This window comes from Molothrus aeneus, chromosome 6 (assembly GCF_037042795.1).
Source record: "Molothrus aeneus isolate 106 chromosome 6, BPBGC_Maene_1.0, whole genome shotgun sequence".
In the NCBI taxonomy this organism is placed as follows: Eukaryota; Metazoa; Chordata; class Aves; order Passeriformes; family Icteridae; genus Molothrus; species Molothrus aeneus.
Window position 1 is genome coordinate 32,014,881 of NC_089651.1, and position 24,470 is coordinate 32,039,350.

The 24,470-nt window shown below is 39.9% G+C and overlaps 1 protein-coding gene across 2 annotated transcripts in view; it reads right to left on the reverse strand.

Annotated features, from left to right (window-relative positions):
• SPRED1 (sprouty related EVH1 domain containing 1) overlaps positions 1 to 22,288 on the reverse strand; it is a 57,959-nt gene extending 35,671 nt beyond the window's left edge. The window contains exons 1-2 of one of the 2 annotated variants that reach the window (XM_066551534.1): positions 21,588 to 22,288; positions 13,489 to 13,551 (exon numbers count right to left, since the gene is read on the reverse strand). Coding sequence is in view for 1 of the 2 variants with exons in the window: in XM_066551533.1 (XP_066407630.1) it covers positions 21,588 to 21,616 (29 nt within the window). In the remaining variant the exon portion in view is untranslated. The remainder of the gene's footprint in view (positions 1 to 13,488; positions 13,552 to 21,587) is intronic. The other variant, XM_066551533.1, reaches the window with a different exon arrangement.
• Positions 22,289 to 24,470: the final 2,182 nt, after the last annotated feature.

Here is a 24,470-nt window from a genome sequence, read left to right on the forward strand (position 1 = left end):
CATAATCAAAATGCACATCATTGTTTGACATGCAATTGTTATGCTATGGCTTTCTATAATACACTGGTTTTTTTTTTTTTTTCCTGGACTAAAAGGGCACTATAAAATCTTGCAGCCAACTTTAAGTTAGGAAAAAATTGGTTAGATTGGTTCCAATTAAAAAACCAAGAGTAAGATAGAAATTTTTCATTTTAAGTTGTATATTAAGTAATTTCCAGCAAATACAAGTTATTGTATCAAAATTTATACCATATTAACACTTTTAACACGTGGAAAACTGGTAAACATCATGAAGAAGTGGAAAGAATGGTTTTAAGAAGCATTTCCAATGAGTAAGCAGAGACAGCTGAAAATGCAGAGCAATCAGATTTCTTTTAATCTTTTCTGAAACTATTCTCTGCAGCATGATCTCAGGAGGTACTTTAACAGAGACTTGTGAGAGAACACAAAGCTACTGACAGATCTACACTATCTTCTGTGAATAAATCCAAGGCAACTCACATACCTACACTACAATTATTGTTCTAAGCACTTCCAAGTAATGTGATCTGGCACTGCTGCCAGAAGCACTCTCCATCCTTCTCTTGCCCTGATCATTTATTTCTACATGCACTTTCTCCACTGCTTCTGCAGCTTTGCAGTGATCAACATTGGGAAGGCTGATGTGAATCAAGAATAATCCAGAAGAAAGAGCATCTTCAATCCAGAACAATTATCCAGCCTTGATCAGTAAATTACAGCCCAGTTGGAGCTTGCCTGCTTATCTACATTACATATGTATTTTGAGATTAGGACACAACTAACAATATGAACACCCAGGATTTAAGTCACAAAGTTTGGCCTATTTGACCTTTTTCTGCAGTATAAACATAAAGAAAACATGTAATTATCAAGTGTTTTGGCTTCATATGTGAGAAATTATGAGGACCAAACATGTAAAAAAATTAATGGAAAAAAAAGTTCTTTCTCTGAATCCTTACTGTGAGAGGTTTTGGCCCTCCTTGTGTTAGTTAAGCCCAGTTTATATGCTAACAAATCAAACCACTTCCTTTATGTAATGACTGAATACACAAAGGGAAAGCAGCCTTGATTCCAGAAGGTGCAAAGGGATTAACTCTGGTAGCACAGAAAATAGGTATTCTGAACACTAAAGAGTTCATTCCTTAATGTGGTGAGAGGAACAATTTTCAAGAAATACATTTGAAAATACATCACAAGAAGATGTGATGTATTTAAAAGCACATATAACCTGCATGTAGCGTTAAATCTGTGTATCATTAATTCATGCAAAACCTAATATTTCCAGTGCAGATATAACAGAAATGCGTACTACCTTTCTGCACATTAAAACAACATATATGGCCAAACTTTTATACTAATAAACCAATAATTTTACAATCAATTAGCACTAAAGACAGTAGTCATACTGTATGAATTTAGAAGTCTGAATGCAAACTACCTTCTCATGAAGGGTCAGGAGTATTCAGTCTGAATCTTTTCACTGGAAAGGAATTATAGCAGCCTCTGTTTAATATACAGCAAACAAATGTGATTTGCCTGAAGTGATTCATCACCTCATCTTCTCTGATGCATAGTCACCAATATTCAAGGAAATATTACCCAGGAAAAGTTTTACAATAGAAAAGTAGCCTTTAAAAACAACTTAGAAAAATTCATTTGGCAACAGAACCTTTTCTGCTACAAAACATTTATTCACAATAAAGAAAAACAAAACTGATGAAGTGACCAGGCTGCTAACTAACTACTTGTTAAGGAGATACTTTAAATTGAGATTAGTCAATTTATTAGTAAAACACATTTTCCAACCACAGTACTACTGGCATAATGAACCGCTGTTGCCTGTAAACATTTCCCCCCTGCCCCCCTTGCTCGTGTTCCTGCATTATTATGCCAAGCACATAAGGGAGAGGAAATACAAATCTCCTCTGTACAAAAGAGGAAGAAGAAAAGAAAAGTCCCAAACATGAAAACTCTACAAGTTTTGCAGCTATTCATCCTTTAATAAGGATTGGTTCTTATAATAAGTTATTCAGCATTTGCTGAGAATGCAAGAAAATAATACAGAATCCATGGATTTGAAACTTTAACACTGGGTTCTAGTAAACTGGGGCTCAAAAGAAAAGCTTGCACTCATGTAAGCATTTTGACAGAGACAGATGATGCATCTCCAGGAGACAAATTAAAGGGTGTTGCTCCATTGAGCGGTTATGTGACAGGAGTACACTGTACTATGCATAGCACATAAATGCTACGTAGATCTCTCATTTTTTTGAATTCCTTATTAATTGCAAGATGTTATTCATAGGAGATGACTGAGCAGCCATAAATGCAGAGCTCTATCAGTGATTCAGCATCTGTAGGTCTGCAGCAAAAATTATTTGCTTTTATGGGATAATGGGAAAGCAGCTAAACCTCTGCACCTAAATCCAGCCTGAACTCCTATCCCTTTCTTCTCCAGTCTTGGGGTACAATTCTCCTCCCTCCTTTGTGTTAACTTTAATCAGTACACAACTGTAAAGAAAACTAGTTGTGCAACCAAAACAGAAAACGCATCCTCCCAAAAAGATAGTTCTGATGGATCAGTGCCCCCACTTACCTTCAGTCATGTGCCCCTTATGTCTAGGGCCAAGGCTGTGAATGTCAACTATGCCTTTCACTGGCAGCTCAAAACTATATTTCATCATTAGAAATGCAGGTTTGCATAGGTTTTTAAAGACTGATCTAAAATATTCATTTTGGTAGACGCATGTATGTATAAAATATTTTTTTTTATCCACAGGAAAGCCACAGAAGTTGCTCTATAGTCTACATAAGTTTTTAAATTCTAAACAGACTACCTGTTTACTACTTGTTTAGTACTTTAACTCAGTAAAGCACTAAAGATTTAAATCAGACTGAAACTGATGACCAATATCCTAGCCATTTTTCCAACATAAAAATCCATTTGTTCCTCCTGTACAGTCTGGGAACAAATAACATTACCCCTTTGCTTTAAGGGACCCAGAAACCAAGAAAAAAATTTCTGTTGCATTTGGCATATTTCAATCACTTTCAATCTATTTATACACATATTTCCTAGGTGTGAACCCTAGGAAAGTCTCATTCAGTTATGATACTGCTACAGCAGTGTTTTCTAGATGAAGCCAGTAGTGCATTCAGTTGAATGTAGAGTTTGAAAAAAAGGGAAGTTAAAAACCAAAAAAAACCCAAAAAAACCAAACAAACAAACAAAAAAAAAATCAAGCCATGATTAACTTCACCCAACTAGAGGCTGAGAGCACTACAGCCTTGTTTCAGATATGAAAAGAAACACATTTAAGATTTTAAATTGAAATTCTCCCTTTAAGTCTATTTATGCATTTACTCTTCATACTCATATTCCAGCTTCCTCAGCAGCATACACACAGTTAAAATCCGACGCTTATTAGAATAGACTTCTGGTGGGAAGTGCTAAGAATTCACCCCACTGCCTACCAATCTATCCAGAAATCTGTTCTCACTCCTACTTCCTCCTGTCTGTTCCTTTCTGAAACAGCAGTAGGGGGGTTGGGAGTTTGCCTTTCCTCTACTGGATCACAGTTGTGTACATGAACTATACCAGACCATATGGCAATCTCTCTCAATTCGTAAGAGGCAAAACAAGCTTCCTACCAAGCCAATCTGAAGAGAAGCAGGTAAGAGCGAGAGCCTACAGACACCAGTGTCCACGTGCCTGTTCACAGACACCAGTTACTACATCTAAGCCTAATGTAGCAAGTAGGAAGTACAGAAAATGGTACTTCAAGGGTAAGAGCAGCCCTATCCATACTCACAGAAGCACACTCCAGCTTCTATCTAGCTGCCTACATGCAACTTCAAGTGGTCTGGAGAAAAATCAGACTCAGAGGTATTGTTTAGCATGCAGGAAGGTTTTGACATAAAGAAAATTACTGTATTGAAGAAAAAACAGTGCCTGTTTGATGAGCAATGCATGCAGAGGATAAGCCCACTGCTGGAGAGTGAAACTAGAGAGAAAGGTTAGACTCTGAAACCTCTATGGCTGTTTGGAAGCTGCTAGACAAAACCAGCCAATCAGAAACATAGTGAAGATGGATTTTCCTTTCATGAAGGAAAAGCATTAAAGCTTTATTGAATACCAAATTGCAAAACTCCAGTAGGAAAACCACTCCAAGATGCAACACCAAGGAGATATTCCACTACTCTTAGTGAAGAGCCGATAGGATTCCCAAAAGGGCCCAGCCTTTACATCCATGAAACCTGTGTTTAACTCTCGTAAAATTAGAATTGTCTGATCAAATACACTGAAATAGGACCCCGCTCATGTTCTTTTCTGGGAAGTCAAAAATTATTTTTACAGAGATTTTATTTTCAATCTAATAAATTAATAATTGCATTTTACAATTAGTTGCTTTTAGTCCAGCAACTAAGTTCTTCTGTAAATTAATACAAAATTTTGTCAACATTTTTTACACTAGATTTTAGGGTATACAACCTACATGAGCGTGCAACAAGTGACTTGAGAGAAAATAGTTCTCTCAGCTGGAGCCATGTAATTTTCACTTTTTAGCTTAATTCAACTAGTAGAGTCATTATATCTGTATAACAACACAGTCATCTTAAAATCTTTACTACCACATAGACAGCTTACTGAGAACAAGAAGCTGCTTTACTTAAGGGAATAGGGAGCAAAACTGAAGCAGCAGAAGGTGCTGCAGATTACCTGTCCTAAATAAACATGAAATCCACCAGAGACAAAGAACTGTCAAGTAGCTGGAGATACATCCAGGATCTGCCTATATTGAAACATTATTGCAATAAGGACCAAAACTAAACCACAGTTTTCCATTGCATCATTTCTTCATCAATATCCTACACAACGTAGAAATAGACATGGGTCACTCAGGATATGAATTGCATAATAGTTTGCCTTTAACTCATAGGTGTTAATGCACCTGTAACCTGCCACCAATGATCTATGACATTTGACACACTAATACCAGAAGTGTTACTGTAAAAAAACATTCAATCTTCATGTTAAGGTTAAATATTCATCCCTCTCAATTTAAGAGATTGTACATTTCCCTCTGTCCACATTACATTAAAAAAAAGTACATAAGCAATTAAAGAAATAAGGGATATCAACAAAATCCCTAAGCACCAAACTAAGAAGAAGCCTGACCACATATGTATTTCCCTCAGAGAGTGAGTCATCCTCTATGGAAACACTGCTGTAGATATGACGGAAGAGTCACACTTCCACAACACAAAAAAAAAAAGAAAAAATAATTTTCTTTTCATTGATAAGCAGCTAGAAAAAGATGGCACCTTTTTATTTTCTTGGTTCTGCTTTAGGTCACATTATGAAGATTAAACATCCAAAAACTTTGAAGGGTTCAAATGTTAGTGTAAAAACATTGAAGGATTATAATTGTCCCTCACTTAAACTTTAAAATGAATATTGACTGGCAAGAGAATGTCAAAGATGCCACTAGCCTATCACATTTTCAACCTTCAGAAGACAGCTGTAAAAAATAAAAATCCAAACAACCCCAACAAAAAAAAATCACAACCCCTTCCTCCCCCCAAAGCCATCTTTGATAGAAACTGAAAAGTCTATGTTAACAGCAACAAGTTTAAATACTCGATCTTAGAAGTCCTATAGGGTAATACAGATTTGAGAAATCTCATGGAACCTCTTTAGGAATGAGGTTCTCTAATTCACACTACAATAATTTGAGAAATTTGAGGTTCAGTTAGCATCAAACATCATTATTTCTTAAGAGTTTTTCCCAGACAGATTATATGTCAAATAAAATTAACCCCAGAGATGTAACATGATCCTATAATAGTTTGACTAAATTACAAGTTTTAAAGTAGACAGCCATCAAAGTAAGGAGAACAGGCAATCATGAATTCAGAAAATGTACATTGCCCCATAGTCAGCTAATGGCAACTTTAATAGGATGTGATAGATTTTTCTCCATCAGGAGAAAATACTGCCTTCATTTTTGCTTCAACAACCCACGCCAGCTGACTAATGGAGTTATATTTTTGTCTCGTATGAGGATGGTTACTTGCCCATCCTCTAGCAGTTGCAGAATGAAACATTAACAACAGCTGTGGGGTGAACAGAAAAGCTGCTCTATTTGGTAGCCAAGATCCAAAGTACAGGCCTTTCCTCTCAAACAGTGGAGCTCATTTTCTGTCACAGGGTGACAAAAAGACAGCACAAAACAAAGCCAGTTTTAGGGCCTGAAGTAGCTAACTGAAGGTACTTTTAAGGAGCAATACATCTTTATGGCAAAAAAAAAAGTACAGGATTCACAGAAATTAAAAATAGGGGTACTTGGATAGATAAGAGCCCTTGGGAGCTTTGAAGTTGTTGCTGAAAAGAAATACCAGTGGATCGAGACAGGTTTCTTTAAACAACTCTTATCAAATACTATTAAATATAAAACTCTTTAGCTCGGCATACTAACAATCCTAATCATAGCAGACCAATCCCAAACACTCCTGCCACACTACTGAATAATCAGCATATGCCTGCAACTAGAAACATCTTTTTATGCAAACACTTGGGCTTCAGTCCTGCAAAAATTTAAATATATCACTCTGAGTAGACCTACAGATCTCTCTGGAAGTCTGTAGAGTTTATCACACACATAAAAGCTAACACATATTTGTAAGTCTTGCAAGATAATTGCTTTTGGCAGAATATAAATAACATTGCTCTAATGTGTTTCAGCATCATGGTCTCCTGCTTTAAGAGCCAGACATTCTGGTGAAGCCTGTCATTCTTCATATAAAGAGTGGCAGCTGTATAGCCCACAGAGACATTTAAACTTCTCTTTGCATTTTCTTTAAAGTTTCAGAATAGTGTTTGGGCATTCTTTTAAAGTAGCAAGAAAGCTAACAAGTGAAGCCAATAAAAATTGCCTAAAAATGCTTTCTTACTAGTGCCATGGATACCACTGGTAGGACTGGAAGCAATTCTTAGACAAACCATCTATAGCTTCTAACACTGCCAAACAGAACTTCAAATAGGCTGTGGAGTTTACTAGGTATTTTTCCAGAACTCAAAGCACTGGGCAGCAGGGCATTAATTTAAAATGAGAAGCAGTCTTAATAAAGGACTCTAATGCTAACTGTACTATATACTTAAATGAAAAACCTTAAAAATCTGCTACAAGAAGAATTCTCAAATAGCAACACAGGCATCTGAAATAATTTTAGAAAGTTAATGCCAGCAGTTTGCCTAATTGATATTTCTAGATGCATACCTAAAACTAGATCCCAGATTTCTCTCCTTGTCAGTCTTTTTTTTTTTCTTTCAGCATTGTCTTACTGTCTCTATTGCCCTTCATTTCAACTTCTAACAAGGATAGTCAGGAGCAAAGAAAAGTAGCTTCAGGTTCCACCAATGCCATTGAGAATTAGAAAAATGGTATATATCACCTACTGCAAGCCCCAGCTGAACAGCAGACCTGTCTTGGCAGAAGATCCAGTTCTAATTAGGGGAAAGAAATGACTATATTTTGTAGACACAGGTAGCCCTTACTGCAGCTTTACTTTTGCCCTTCCGTGCTCCTGCCCTTAATTTCATTTCATACTTTCATCTCTCTGATGGTTTATCTAACAGATAAACCACCTTTGAAAAAAGATTTTACAGTTGAGGAAGTCTTGCATGCAGCACCATACCTGGTATAATTTAACTCTAGTTCAACAACACAAAAAATGTAATTTAAAACACTCAGCAGCTCTCTCAAACCCATATGAATTCACATTTGCAGTCAGTATCACCTTGGCCCAAAAAACCAGTTAGAATTTCCTTGAATTCAATTGATTTCCATTAAGCATATTTTGTTTTGTGTACAAAAATGACAGACATACATTTAAGTGGAATACACAGGCAAATTTTGAAGTGCCTAACTTTTAATCAAAAAATCCTTTGCTTGTGCCTCAATTGTATCTAGCATAAACCAGCATCTTAAAAAAAAACCCCAAACAACCGAAAACCACACACAAAACCCCAACAACAAACAAACAAACAAGAAACCCAGCCAGTTTCCAAGGATTAATGAATGAACCTTGACTGAACAGAGACTGAAGGAAAGCAACACAGGCAATCTCGCCCCTACTTCATGAGGTCCTTGTTCAAGGACAAAACCCAAGAGCACCAGCATCTCCCAGTCCCCTTCTCTATCTGCTAAAACACCACCTTAACATCAGAAAGAAGGCGGTTGACACTGACATGACTATAAATTCAATGCATTTCCTAACAAAACTGAATTGCTAAGTTCTTCCCTAGAATATCATGCTTACCATTTTCCCTCATCACCTTATTCACTTGGTTCTTGTGAGACAAATGGTTTCAAGAAAAGAAATACCCATGCAGTACACAGATACTGAAATACTTCATATAGATAAGATTAATTTCAAGTTCTACCATCAAGCATGAACAGCCAGTTACATCAAAAGATTAAAACTGCATAAACTGGCATAGCAATTTCAGTTTGCTTGAACTTCTAAATGCCTGAAAACACAGCACTTCAATTAAGAGCAGATAAACCACCCAAACCTAATTTTCTGCCAAGGTCAAATGAAGCCCTACCAAACAACCACATGGTAAAGTTTCCCACCAAACAATCCAGAAAGAAATAATATATTTCAGCTCAAACCTCCTGATGAGGAAACAGACGCATTTGGAATTTAACCAAGTTTCATAGCAAATGGAAAAGATAGAGAAAGGATGTCAACAAAAATTTTTGCCAGAACCTTCATGGAAATTCTTACGTGTTTATGTAAAGCATGATAATCTTCAGGTAAAGCAGCATTAAGAAGTTAAAATAACAAAATACACTACTAAATCATTATTCATTTGTGATGCTCTTGGAATACTGTCCAGATATAAATGGCATCTCTGAACATCTTCAATGTTTCTATTGAGTTTCTCAGACATTTTCAAAGGGACGTTACCAAACTGCCAGGAAGGAGACACTGTAGCTGACCCCTCTGTAGTCTTTCAACAGTCCTGAATCATCATCTGCCTTGTCACAACTTCCCCAAACCATTTCAAACCACAGATCTGTTTTACCATTAAAAAGCAAACAAGTGAGCATTTATTTAAAATCTACTGAACTTAAATCTACTCCCACTCTCTCTCATTAACTGATTTCAACTAAATTTGCTTTAGTTGCTTTAAGAGGGGACTATTAACTACATAGAAACAAAGTTATTTTGTGTGTCAAAATGACAGCACCAGTACTCTTATATTTAGTGAAACTGGATTTGTCAGTGTTGATTAAACACAGTGCAATAATGGAATTCTCTTTTATTTCTGTTTTAAATGGCTTGTGTACTTAAACAACTGTAGTTTATTCTGAAATACTTCACAGGCTATCAGAAAGGGTCTGAAAAAAACCCAAACCAAACCCTCAAACGTATCCTTTAGAGTTAAGCATTTCAAATAATGTAGGCTATCAGAAACCTTTACAACAAAGCCATCGACAACACAGATCAGATATATCATTACAAATCTTCATACTGCTTGGGAGAGGGGGCATTTACATACATCTCTTAAAAACACCCATAGAACTATGAAGATGTGCTTGTGAGTACCCTCTTCTGTGTATTTTTACAAAGGAGCAACAACTTTGAGACCCTTCAGAGCCACAGATAAATAATTTTGTGTAATCTCAAGGAATATGATTACCACTGAATTCAACTTCACTCCTGTGGATCTTGGAACCTCACTTGGTATTAGCCAAGACTGAGAAACTGCAGTGCAAGTCTAGTATTGGAAGGAATAAAACACACACAACATTTTCCTTTGTGAAGAAAATGGTACATAATGGAGCTTGAGAGACTGAAGGTTAATGAACCTAAGTTTATCATTAGGAAAAAATCAAATCTTCAAAAATAGACAGACAGAAGGAATACATAAACCTCCCTACTTGCACTGCCAGATGCTACAGCAATTTCTGATCATACTGTCATGGAAATGAAAAGAATGCAAATAGTAGCTGGCTATTTGAACTGTGAGAACTATTAGTCTGAGCTTCTTATGATCTACTGGAATATTGCATGAAGAAAAGGTTAGACGAAAAGATTTTCCTACTTTTTGTCTAGCATTGTTATTGACAAAGGACAAATCCCAAAGACAAACAGGAATACATCCTGACAAAATCATTTGCTGAGTTATAGTAAGAGCCAACTGCAGAGGAAAGTAAGATCACTCTTCTGGAGAACACCACTTCTCAATGTAAATAAAGCTAATGGAAGTTATATCCTACTGAAAACATGATACAATCACATTTTTTTGGTTAATGATAAAAAGATTGAACAGCATCTTTAATTTCAACTATTAAGACTGAATTCAACAGGAATCAAATGTACTGTTTTATTCTTTAGACAAAATAAGGGAAGATAAGTAGTAACAAGACTGAAAAAAATCCTCTCAGCAAATACACCCTCGATCACAGACATTAACCCAGTGACTGACAGTTATGTTTTCTCCACTGTAAAATACAGAGGTATAAGTGAAGAAACAAAAAAAAAAAAAAAAGAAAGCAATTAATTTCTACTGTAGGATACCACAATTTCTGCACTGCCTGACTGCAATTGCCTTTAAAACAAACTGTGAAGCAATCTCAGAAAAGCTGACCAAAATCACTCTCGCCGTTGAGAAGTGTCACTTGATCCTTCCCCCTTTGCCATGTGAAATACAATTAGGTTCTCTCTTACAACTTCTCTACTGAAATGATCTTTTATTGAAGTACATGGCAGAGAATTGGATCATCATGCTTTATTTGGGATGCTAAGTTGATCCAAGCTCATACTGAAACGAGCATGAGGATCTTTAACTAAATGCTCTTACTTCATCCTTGAGCTTCAGTTGAGGGGCTCAAGCTCAAGCAGCATAGATTTGCCAAATGGTAGAAAAGTCAATCGTATATCTGCCAAGAGCCTCTCAGGCCTAAAAAACCAGCTGAAATAAGACTGGGTAAACTTATTTCTCGTTACTCCTCAAGTCTAGTCCATACATTTTGGTTTTGTTCTGAAAAGGAGCTATACATCTGCAGTTCTACATCAGAAAATTTAGTTTGCAAATATCAAAAAAGGTGAATTTTCTGTAGCAGAGAAGTGACTGAACATTGATTTTCTCTTTCACTGATGAAAAGAAGATGAACTTGTAGCCTGTGGGAAGCATTCTCTCCTTATACAGCAAAAGAAACACATTTTTATTTGGGTTATGTTTTTATTGTTCCAGAGCAGTAAAAGACAAACTTCTTGCTAGCATTGCTCAAGGGTAAAACCCTGGTATTAAGACCTGTAAGGATGCTAATGGGCCAGTGAAACATTTCCAAGAGATACTAACCAGTGGCTTACTTTCCAGAGAAGTTTTTCAGGATAACCTGCATGGTAACACTAACAGAGAAATATTCTGAAAAAATGCTTCCTAAAACTACTAAAAACAAGCCAAAATCGATGAGGATGGTGAGAAACCCACACACTTCAAAACCACCACATTCAAAACATGGAAAAGATACATCACTTTCAACAGTAACAAAACTATCAAATGAAAAACAAACAAAAAACCACAAAGAAACAAAATAAACAAAATAATTAATGCAAAAACCCTATAGTTTTTAAAATGTACACCAGAGAAGGGAAGAAGAGAGAACCTGAAAAAGCGTTACTAATTAGCCAACTAAGGTTATTAGTTTTCCCTTAGTTAACCACAACTTACTCCAGAACAAGGAAAATAAAAGGCCTCCACAGGAAATTACATTATACTAAAGTACAGCACTCTAAATTCACCTGCTCTGGAATAGCTTCCTTGAATAGACCTGTTCTTCATCCAGAATTCAACTAATAGATGAAGAAGAGCTCATGTTTTCTACCTTGCTTCAGAGGAATTAATGTGGACGTGTCCTCCTTGTGCAGGATTTGCTGACAGCCATAACTGAGAAATGAAAGCTTGTGAATTCATGCATCATCAGCCCACGGAGTTTGAAGAAAAGCAAAATGAGGTTTGTGTCAGTGACAAACACACATTTGCCCAAGCATCTCCTTTACACTATGTAGAACACCCTAAGTATATGATAGAAGATACTGAAAAGTATATGATAAGGCAAGACTACTTCACCTTCTAAAGCCATTAGCAAAAAGTCATCTTTGCCCCTCAGACAACCTGAAAACAGGGAAGCAGGTAATCCCATAACAAGATTCCCTCAGCCTGCCTGCAGCTAAGAGGTTGGGGTGCAGGTACGGTCACAGACTCAGTTTTCCATGTCCCAGGCAGATTCTTAACTGATTTCTGCAAGTCCTCCATTACCTAACTTGGGTTGTTAACATGCACGATTCTTCTGCATCACCATAGTAACAAAGCACGTACATTTTAAGGTGCATATGGGGGCTCTTCTAGAGGATGTGTCAAGTTGAATACATCTAAGACAATATAAGATATTTTCAGCTAGCCCCGTTCAGTACAGAAACAGAAAGCATGAAAGTACTGTGCTAGAGATTTTCACAAGACTGCTCAAGCAGTGGTTACACATCCATTAAAAAGTTTTCTGGAGGCTGAAAGAAGTAGAAGATGAAGAAAGTTTCTGTCAAGACACTTATGGGTCTTAATGCATTAAAATAACTGTGTAATTAATAATGGCCTGATTTACACACTAATTTCTTTGGGAACCACAAAGCACGACATAGTAAAAGATCTTATGAACACAGTTTACCTACAAGTTTCCCCACCCACCCTACGCCTCCAGAAAGCGGTAAAAAAAGGTCCAGATAGAAAACATACTTACTCTTTATTTTACTCATTAAGAAATGACAAGCAACGGGCACTTTCATGTCAATGAGAGTGACAAGTACCTTGAGCTTACAGGCCTGAACTATCACACCATTCCTGTAGGATACATGAGGAACACTACAGAAAACCCAGGCTTAATGGCACCCCTTACATTAGGTGGCTCCACAGGAAATAAGCCCATACATTGTTAACAGTCTCATGGCCACTCTGTGACTTGCCACATCGAGATGCATGCATCTAGTGTGCATGACTTCTCATAACAGATGCCATTACTGCCCTTAAGATCCAAACCAAAATAATGTTCAACATAGCAAATGTATTATTCCTCAAATAATCTTCTCAAAAAATTAGAGAGAGACTCTGAACTGGTGGGGAAAAAACCCCCAACACTAAAACCCTAACTTTCAGGTAATGATTAAAAAAAAAAAATCGCATTAGAAGAAAGAATGTAAGAAACAGCATGCTGCAAGTCTGGATGCAATTACAGTGATATTACCAACATTTGAAATGCTCACATAGTTGAAATCTGAAGATTAAAGACTAAAATCAGACTAAACTCCAGAAACAAATCAAACAAAAAAACCCTAACAAATCTGTCAGAATATTGCTTTATTTTTCAATGTTAGTATTAATAGAATTTTAACGCTTACTAAGATGCAGTCTTCAATTACACAGAACCACCTGTGCATGACCAGAAGACACAATCCTCCTCCCTGGAATAGGAAAAGTAAATGAGACAAGGGGTTGAGAAGAAAGAAAATTGGTCATTTCCTAATATTGAAGGTTTGAGAGCAGAACCCAGGCAATCTGATTACAATCGTTTATCTGTCTTATTACCAAAATCATCAAAATTCATTCATCCTGGCCACATGGATTTTATTTGCACAAAAAAAAAAATCTCAGTTCTCAAACCCAAAAATTCTCAAACATTTAATTTTACAATTTTGCATTCCGTTGGCACACTCATTATGTACAACTGGTACCAGCAATCAATTTCTTCTTAAAAATCTTTTGAAATTAGAGACAGCAATGCCAAAATTATTTTGCATCAGTAGCACAGATCAGTATCATTTGAATCACGAGTGGAACTTGTAATGAGATAGTTAACAGCCCCTGAAGAGAGCACAAACATACCTATCTGAAGTCTATCCTGCTATGAAACTTCCAAATTACTGTTGGCCTAAAGCAAGCAAAGACCAGTGATTATCAACAATAACCAGTGCTTACAGACATACAGCTTTGTTACATAAGGTCAGCCCCAGACACAGATTAAAAACCCCCTCAGGATTTCCCATTTTAAATGTATAAATCTCATCTCTAAATCCTGAATTCGCTTCTTTACACCTTTTAAATATGTATTCCTGTTCAATGTTCAACATGTATCAGCATCAATCACAGGCCTCATATTAAGACATGCTGTACTAGGATCCAGAATAAGCACACCATGCACAGAAAGGAATACCCAGGGCTCAGAATACTTTAGCACATCTGAAAGGTTGAAAAGTTTCTAAGAAGCTACATAAAAATTCCTAAATCCAAGCAGGCACAGTATCCCACCTTTCACTAAGGAGAGAGAAATCTCTTCTGCCCTCAAGGTTTATCCCACTTCACCAAAACAGTTCTGCACAATTTCTGAAGGAATAAAAACTCCTGGCAGGAATCCTCACTGACAGCTACATCTTACCATTCTGGAGTTATTTAGGGAAGACAGTCAGTCTCAGTAACAATTTTTAATAAACTTGGCACTAGATTTCAGTAATTGTTTCATTAATTAAATTTTTGATGCTTCTTGTTGGTATGTACATTTGTTGACAACATTTGACTTTACTTAAAACTGAAATAAATCAGTTTCATTTTTGCTTTGACAAACTTCAGTATCTCAACTAACCAGCAGGAGTCAAAGAAAAAGGATGATTGCTAACAGTTGTCAGATCATCATGGGGAAGGCCTATTCACTTATTGCTGTTTTTCTGGAGGTTTTTAAAAACAACTCAAAAAACCCCAACTCTTCCATAGACTTTAATGACACCTGCTCTTGCAAAACACTCCAGTCAAAAACTGGCTCACAAAACCATTCAAGCCAAGCATTTGGGCCACAGAATTCCTTCTGGCATTCTGAATAGGCGAGTGTTAAACTTGCTTTAACAGAATTAGACTTCCTTACATAATTAAAACATTATGAACAGCAGTAGACAAGACCAGGAATGAATACATCTGGGAGGGGGGAAGAAGAAACAGATGCCATGTCACCTAATTTTTAAAATGGTTTAAATGCTTCAATTATACACATTTGGTGAATTCTTGCATAGTGTACACATGAAAAATATTTCCTTCTGAATGGTAGTTTGGCACACAGCAGTGCAGAATGGAACACAGTAACTGATGAAGTTTCTACGGCCTGTTTTCCCTGTTTGAATTATTTAGTGTCATATGACATTGAGTTCTTACAGAGAAAAATGCTTGTGAGTGATTTCCTTTCACAGATAGATTAATTTACTGTCATTATACTGGGACAAAATTAATAATAGTAATAATGATAATAATAATAATATCATCATCATCTGTTTTCCCCACCTTAATTGGAGCATTGGGAGTTAGGGCCTGTGTGTAGCAAGTGAATAGTTATTTAATCAGAACCACATTTATAAACAAATTCTAGCACTCAGAGCGCTTAAATGCAAATTTTTTGTCCCTTAGCATATCTAAAGACTTGTAGGTTGCTTGGGTTTTCTTCTTTTTCTTGTTCCTATGTAGGAGAAAATTAAAATAAAGCAATTAATATAGACAAATTAGTATCAATTTTTAAACAAATTGATATCACAGATAACAGCATGAACATTACTATAAAGATATGCTTGAAAATATTAGAAAATACAGGCACTTAAAATGTCTGCTTACTTTATGCAAGTGTAAGTGCTCTTCAATACCACTGCAGTCTTATAGATTGATTCTTATTATAACTTTCAGGTAGGAGAGGTACTGTGCTTATGCTAGTATGACATACCATAAAATATTTTAATATATACCCAATGTTATCACTTTATGAATGAGAAAAACCACAGGGAATAATGACAGCCAACAGATTTTACTAGAGCATAGTCTAAGCATTAACAAAAAAATAAAAAAAATCTTCACTTAAAGAGTACAAAAAACCAAGTACAACAGAAGTATGTATTGCTATTGTCTTAAATCTAGAAATATATGGCAATACACAAGAGCATTCAGTCTTCTTCCTTTCACCAAAAAATAAGCATTGCTGAAGATAAGGGACACACCTAACAATGTATTAAAAAGCATAAAAAATGTTGCAAATGTGTTTACATCTTATTGAATTTTAATTTGGAAATTCTGTAGCACATTAGTTGCCCAAAATCAAACAGCTACAAAACAATGGAAAACGCTTTCAGAAAGAGGTATGAATATTTTCAAGGGAGAAGGGAGGAACAAACTTTATATTTTTAGGGAACATGAAATTTTTGTTTGCAATCAATTCTAGCCATTCAGTAACTGTGCTAGTTTAAATTTACTTGCTGAAGTGTTGTTGCACACTAGAACAGAAAGGAAAAAGAGAAAGACATTTCCTTCCTAAAGCAGCCATAAAGAAACCGGGATCCTGAACAATATGGCAACTTCCAGACATCTTTCAAATTCTTTTGAGTAACGTGGGACATGCTCTAACTGAGGAAGAAGAGTAGAAGGGAGAAAGCATTTAACATTTGAACAACAGCATTTAAGACAACATACACTCTATGTCATATCCTAGTCACTCTTCTGGAATCAAAAAAGACAAAATTATTTCCTTTGTCTCCTTTTTAAACTTGTGCTGATACTCTGAAGAGTATTTCTTATTTCTAGTATTTGTCATAATCCCATTAAATCATCACCTATACACACAATTTCTCCAGATTTACACAAGAATGGGTAAATAACAAACAAAATTGCCAGCATTTACCCTCAAATGCACCAGTATTGCCCTCAGCTTTAATCCTGTGACTTCTGATCCTGTCAGGATATATTCTTTTCAAGAAACATCTTTACTTTTAAAAATCACACTGATGTCCTCACAGCCACTTTAACACATCAAGAGCATTATATTTTAAATGAACAAAGGGAAACACTTGGCATTCTTGAATTCAAATATTATTGCTGGTTACAGTTACTGAAACATCCAAAAGCATTTTTCTGCAATATCACAGTAATCAAGGACTGTTGCTAGGGTGAACCTTTTTTTGAAAGAAAAAAGTAAAAATACCCATCCCCCCCTACTGACTCTCAGATTATGTAACATGCAAATTCAGTTTCACCTTCAAAATAGTGTCATACAATATAAAGCCAAACAGACAGCAAGAAACATTTCATAAGCCTCCCAAGGACTCTATAAGCAACCCTCCCTCAAATGAAAGCATCAGAATTGCAATTATTTAGTATAACCAATTGGGTTAGAAAATCCTTTCCTTAAAAAAAAAATAGTTCTATTTACAAATTCCTTTCATTAAGGGATGAAGAATTTCAGAGTCTATATATGCCCTGAACTGCAGAAAGAAATTTAGCCTGCCAAAAAGTGTTAAAAACCTCCCAGAACTAATAAGCCCAAATTAATAGGCATTACTTTCTGTGATACAATTTCACATTCAGCTTTCAGTATCTAGGCTTGTAAGACAAATTTCATACAAGTCTGAAGTACAAATGAAGTACAAACAGTATTTTCATATGTATTAAAGGAAGACATGAATAAATACATTATTTAAAAATTTTGTTCACCTTTACTTTTCCAAATCTGCACTTGAGGATGTTTACAGCACCATAACCTGGGGTTGTTAAGCACACAGCATTAGAATATACTGTGTTTAATTTACAAGCTCTTTAATTAAATTATCTAGGAAAATGAGTATATTTATGTGGTAAAACAATCAGCATGTGACAGTCTGAATCTGTAAAAAATACAATATGTAAAAGCAACTCTAAATACGATTCAAGAGCAGTAGCATTCCCTGAAATAAAAAGTGGCCACCTGCAATACAGAGGAAAGTAAACAAGCCAGTAAAGCAGCACTCCTACTTTTCGATTGCAGCAACTTCGACTCCATCTTAAGCCTGTCATCATTCACCCCAACTGAATGAGGGCTACACAGCACAACAACTATTCTGTTTTCCCTAACATGGAAATTCAGCCACATTTCTAGACAGCAATTAAAACCTGCTACCAAAACAGAATAGTGCTCACTGACATGACTCCTTCAACATCATTATATTCAGTTGCATGAGTAGCAATTTGACCCATGAGTTCAAAAATTCTAATTCCTTCATTTAAAAACTGATTGGTTTTGGGAATCTATTGTGTTGATGCTGACCACCCTGACTGCAAAACATCACTGAGGAAAAAAAAGAATAAAATTATCTGGAGGTATAGAAATACTTTCATTTAACTAATACCTAACTGAAAAATACAATAACAACATTACAAGAACAATGTAAAAATCACCAATGAAGACTCATCTGTAGTAATCAGAATTTTATAAGGCTGCCTTCCATATGTTCATGATTGAGAAGAAACCTAGTAGCCCTTAATGTAGCTTCTTAATTAATCTTTCCCGCCACCACTGAGAATTTATTATTAACTGAGGTCAAACTCCAGACACCACAAATATTTATATCTGACTCTGTAAAATGTAGTTTTATAAACAAAGAATAATGCTCAATTACCAGAATATTCCTGGTAGCTACAATGACACAAAATGCATTGCAAAGTACCTGTATTCGCTCTTATATGCCAAAAGGTCTGTTAATGAACTCAAGGCAATTGATGCCATCAATTCCACTGATAAAATTAAACACAGTAAACTTCTAATATATGAATTTCAATGTGTAGATCTGTCTTATTTTCACTAACAGTTTACCTGGAATTTCAATCATATTTCCCAGCCATTTGAAGTGACACACTTGTGCTGTGTGCAAAAGCAACCAGAGAGAAATTATGACTCTGGCCACACCAAAAATGCTGTCAAAAAAAGCAAAGCAACTGAGAAGCATTTTTCTTATTTTATTTCTAATATTTAAACACATGAAGTAAAAAAAAGCAAACAAACAAAACCCCCCATGTATTTTTTAAGAAAAAGCATCATTTATAGTGCTTTGTAAGGGTATTTATATAAGAACACATTTAGTCCTATAGCACCATTGAAAAAACTCAAAGCAAATACGGTATATGAGCTTTCCTTCCTTGTATTAAGTAAAGATTAGTAATATTCCACATATTCTCTTAGGCTGTACTAACAACAAGCCTCCTCCACTCCATGGATATATAATTAAGGATCATCTCAGTGTAATTTGTTAAGATAATGAAAAAGCATACTCATGAGCAATGAACATCACCATTTTAACACTGGCAACCGCAAAACAGTTACATCAGAAAAATACACTGTCTGTTCTGGGGATCCTTCATCAGTAAATTTCACGGTGGGTTTTTTTAACATTTCAATAGATTTAAAATCAAAGGTAATACATTGCCCTCTAAACAATTTATGCCATATTAAAAGCATTCCTGGTATTCTGATATTTCAGAGGTCTCTTTAGCCACAGCATAGGTTAAGGAGAAACTACGATTGCTAATCTGCTGTAAAATTCTCAGAGTAAACAGACAGAAAAATAAATTGCAATGTTGATTTCTATCGATTTAGTTGTTTTCACTGTCACCGGTATTTTATAATAGGCAACATTTTCAGATGCCTCATTAGGTATGACTGCCTTCCTTCTGCACCATGTTGATCTCTTGCAGATGTAAGGCTGTATCAATAAAATGTAAATTACTCCAAATGGATTAATACCCTGTCTTGAAAATGTATTCATAATAATGAATTTGATTTTCAGTATTCTATTTTTGACTCTATTCCTGAAGGGGAAAATATTTCAACATTTTCTGAATAAAACTCTTCCTAGTTTAAATGTAAGATGGTACAGCGAGAACGTACTGATGAATTCATGCTCCTGTATAGGAAAAGGATAAACATAAACCATAAAAATAAGCCTTTCTCGTCCCTCCACATCTCCCTTTACAGTGACTTCCCATGCTCGCAGCCATAAGCCCTCTTTCTGCTGCCCTCTCCGATAAACCTGCCGGCCTGGCTGTCTCTCCCTTCCCATGCAGGTCTGATCTGCGAGGCTGCTGAATGCAGACACTGTACTGCACTGTGAATGGACAGCCAGGTATTTTATGAATGGAGCTGATCACGTGCTCCCAGCACCTCCCCGAGCTGATATTTCCCACATAACTGTGTCAACAAGCAGCGAACAGCACATATTAATACAGCAGGTCCTGGAGACCTTCCGCCGCCGGCCGCGGGCCGCAGGCCGGCCCTCAGCCCGGGAGCAGACGCTTCGTGCGCTCCGCAGGGCAGTTTCCGCCGCAGGTCAGCGGTGGTGACAGCAATTCTTTTTTCGCAATTTTTTTTTTTTTTTTTTTTTATGAATGGAGATTGTGGTATGCAAATGAGAGCGATTCACAAAAAAAAGGAAACATGGCGGCGGCGGCCCCGGCTCCCGGCCCCGCGGGCGCCGCGGCGGCTCCCCCCGGCCCGGCTCCCCCGGCCGCTCAGCGCCGCGGGCGGCAGCGCCCGAGCCCCACGTCCCGCCGGGCTCCGCTCCCCGCGGGGCCCGGCCCGCGCCGCTCCCCGGAGACCCGAACGTCGCGTTCGGGGAGCGCACGGGAAGGTGCCCAGGCTTTGCTCGGAAGGAAGCAGTGAAATGGGAAATCCATCTTTCCTGCCGGAGGAGCCCCGTCCGCACCCTGCCTGTCAGCTCGGCTGCTCCACGGCCGCTCACCGCTACCTACAGATACAATGGGCGCCGCGCTCCCTCCCCACCGCCATGGCCGCGGCCGTCACCGCATCATTCATAAAATCAGACCGAGCAAACATCGACATCGCAAATCGTAACGCTACGGCTCGGAGACCGCAGCAATCAACTTTAAACTTCCCGATCACAAGAAAAGTTTCAAAATACTTTATATTCCTGTTTCAACGCCATAAAGAACTCGGATGTTTTCTGACAAACATTTACCACCTCCGAACCAAATGTATTTCAAAGACTGATTACATGCAAGGAAATACAGCCGCACACACACACACAATCTCCTCTGGATTTCCTCCAAACCAGTCACAGCAAAAATATTAAGAGATCCTTGAACTATCTCTTTCCTCTCTGGGGGGCGGGGAGGGGGGAAGGGAAGGGGGAAAAAGTCCCAAGTGCTCATTAAAAGAAAAAAAAAAAAAGAAAGGGGAAAAAAGGGCTTTAGGGTAGGTTTAAGCTGTATTTACACTGACTGACTCATCCAATTAAAATTCAGGAGCAGTTTCCTGCAGGATGAAGCTCCCACACACTAGTTTCCATGTGAAATATCTACAAGTAACAGGATTTTATCGGAGGTAGTACGTGCCGACACCTCTCTGGGCATTTCAGACCCATCCTCCCTCTCCAAGACACCATCGTTACCTGCACCGTTTTCTACAGGGCTTTAACTAAACCAAGCTTTTCTGGCCAGCGGATCGTAGCCCTTCCAAACCAATCTCCTTCACAAAGAGGGAGCTTCTGGGCTTCCCTGCACGCGAGCAGAAATGCGCAGTCCGCGCAGGGGGAAGACAGCACACGTACGTGCGCGGGCAAAGGCCCCGCGGGGCGCGGAGCCGAAGGGACGCGTCGAGCCCCATCCCCATTCCGATCCCGGGGCGGAGGGGAGGGGGAGCGCCGCCACTTACTCGTTAGAAGTCGCCGTCTCTTCGCTCATTTTCTCCTCACCACGATCCGACAGGCACACGGAGCAGCACCGACGCAGCCAGGGCGCAGCCAGAACTCACCAGAAACTTCACCATTGTTACCCCCGGTCTGCCGCCCCCGGCCAGGGCACGGGCCGTGCGGTGAGTAAGGAATAGGGGCGGGGGGAAGGAGTCGGAGAGCGGTCTTTATCCTGGAAACCCGAAATCCTGACGTCCGGCGGTGCAGCGTATTTCCCCCGTCTTTGGAGACGATGATGATGGTGATGGTGAAGCAAACAGAAGCAAAACCCAAGGATCTTCTGATATCGAGCTGCTCCCAGTTAGAGGGGAATAGAGTTGTGGAGACAAGGGAGAGCTCCCCGCCGCAAAAAGCTGCACCGCACCGTCCTCCCGCTGCAGCTCATCTCCCGCTGCAGCCGCCTTCGCTGCTGCCCTCCTCCTCCTCCTCCTCCTTCTTCTCCTCCTCCTGCTGCTGCTGCTGCTCGGCCGCCTCCCTCCCTACCCGCCCGCCTCCCGCGCACAGCCGGGGCAGGCGGCGGCAGAAATTCCTCCAGACACCGGAGCCGCCGCAGGCCGGGGCAGGCGGGGAGGGACGGGGAAAAAGGGGGCAGAGAGGCTCGACGAAGATCTCCCACCCCCTCCAAAGCGACGTCGAGCACTGCGGAGAGAGGACGCGCCAGCCCGAAGGAGAAGGCTGGCGACGGGGGGAGGGAGGCGTTTTAAACCAGCCTGGGGGTGGGAAGGGGGGGGGGACGGCGGAGAGCGAGGATGCGTCACGGCTGTTTGTGTGAGGAGAGGCGCGGGGAGGGAGGGGGAGCAGAGCTCCCAGGGCGAGAGAGGAGCTCTCGGCTGCAGGATGAGGGGGAGAGGAGGGAGAAAGCCCGCGGGGAAGTTCAGCGGCGGCGCTTCCTCCCCGGCAACAACTCCATTAGCGGCCGCTGCCTCCGCCTCGGCTCCTCGCGGCCGCCCCCGCCTCCTCCTCACAGGAAAACTGGGCGGAAGCGTTGACTTCAGGCTCCTTCCGCCGCCACAGCTTGATCCAAAATAACCACGGGGGAAAGGGAGGCGGGAGAGGAGGGAAGAGCGAGGGGAGGAAAGTAATCCCCTTGACCCGCGCCCGCCACCGGACGGGCTCGCGCCGCCGCCCTCCCCGCGGCGCCCGGCGCTGCCCGACGCTCGAGTTTCCTGAAAGTAGTTCCCTCCCCCTGGCGCTGCCTCACGCGCTTCCCGGGGAGCCGCCGCCGCACACGCACGCACGGCGCCGCGGAGGGATACGCGGGCTGCCCGCTGCCGCGCTCCTTCCTGCTCCGAGGGCGCGGGGCCGCCGGTCCCGGGCCCCGCCGGTCCCGGGGCCGCGCCGGGCGGTCCCTGCTGGAAGCGGGGCCGCGCAGACCCCCGGGGCCGCTGCCGCGGGCCGGGGAGGGCGTCCCGGGAGTGGGGGGACGAAGCGGACCGCCGGTGGCGAAGGGCCCGGTTGAGGCGCCTGCAGCGGCTGGGGGCTCGGGGCAGGCGCGGCTGAGCGCCGGAGTCTCCGCCTGCGGGCCGGGCTCCCACTCTTTGGCTACTTTTTAAAGCCGGAGTGAACGTAGCCGCGAAAGTGCGGCCGTCTCTGGAGAGCGCGGGGGACTTGGTGAAGAGGGACCCCCCCTGCCCGATAGCTGCTCCCGAAGCGCCCGCCCTCAGCCCCCGGGTCCTGCTGGGGCGCGGTGCGGAGCGGCTGCCCCGGCGAGCCGAGGGGAGCGTACCGGCAGCCCGGGCTGCGCCGCTCCAGCCGTGCCGTGTGAGGCTGTGCCAGTGTGCTCTCCGGGGACGTGGAAAAGCGGGGCCCTTTTTGTAATTATTTCCGTAACTGCGGTTCTGAGGCAGTGACGGCACGGGAGGGTTTGTGTAAGTTCGAGTTGTCCCTTTTTCTAAATGCATGCTGGAATGGAAGCATTTGTAGTTGATTTAAGTAAAGCAGTGAAGTCAAGAAGCAGCAGCAACCAAATCCCTTTTCAGGAACTTACATTGTAAATGTGGTGCTTGATCTGATGAAAAAGTGGAGCAGAGCTGCAAACCCGGAGGACTCAAAAATCATGAGTCAGACCATCAAGTAAATTAAGTTATAAAAAGATTATACTGTGGTTTTGTCTGTCGGTTGTATTTTTATTTCTTCCTTCTTAGTCTTTGTATGCATGCTTGCCAACTGATATATTTCATTGTCCAAACTTCATGGAGAACCCAAAACATAGTGGTGCTGCTGCTGCTGTAAGACTTTCCCAAAGCACGTTCCATTATCCCAGGCTTCCTGTGTTCTTCCCCACTTTTTCACAGCTGCTCTCTAAGAACCTTCTCTGTCAATTGTGATCCCATTTCATTTTTTTCCTGTAGCTGAGATTTTTTCCCCTACTCTGGTGGTACTATAGGAGTGGCAATGACCTCTCTCTTTCTGTTTGAAAAGGATGGGGCAAGCTCCGCTGGCAATAATAATGTGTCTGATTCCCACACTACGGTTTGACTTTTTCCCAAGAGGGAGAGACAGGAACACGGGAAATCGGGAGGACTTCTCACCATTTCAAGGGAATCTGGAGTGCCTCACATCACTAAAGGCCAGGCTATAAACTTGCATCATTTGTTTGAATGCCTAGAAGCAGGGCAGTATTGCATTTGTGAAGCATATTTGTTAAGGAAATCATTCATTTTCACTAAACATATATAGTTCTAGTCAGATTTTTATTTTGGTTACTTAGAGCATTGTAAACAAAATCTATTTTTATCTTACCTAGAAGTCAAGGAAAGACATGTTTCATTTCAAGATACTTTATGTTGCAATATTCCTAGAGATTGAAATTCCATGTTTCTATAAAAGGGTTCTACCATAAACTT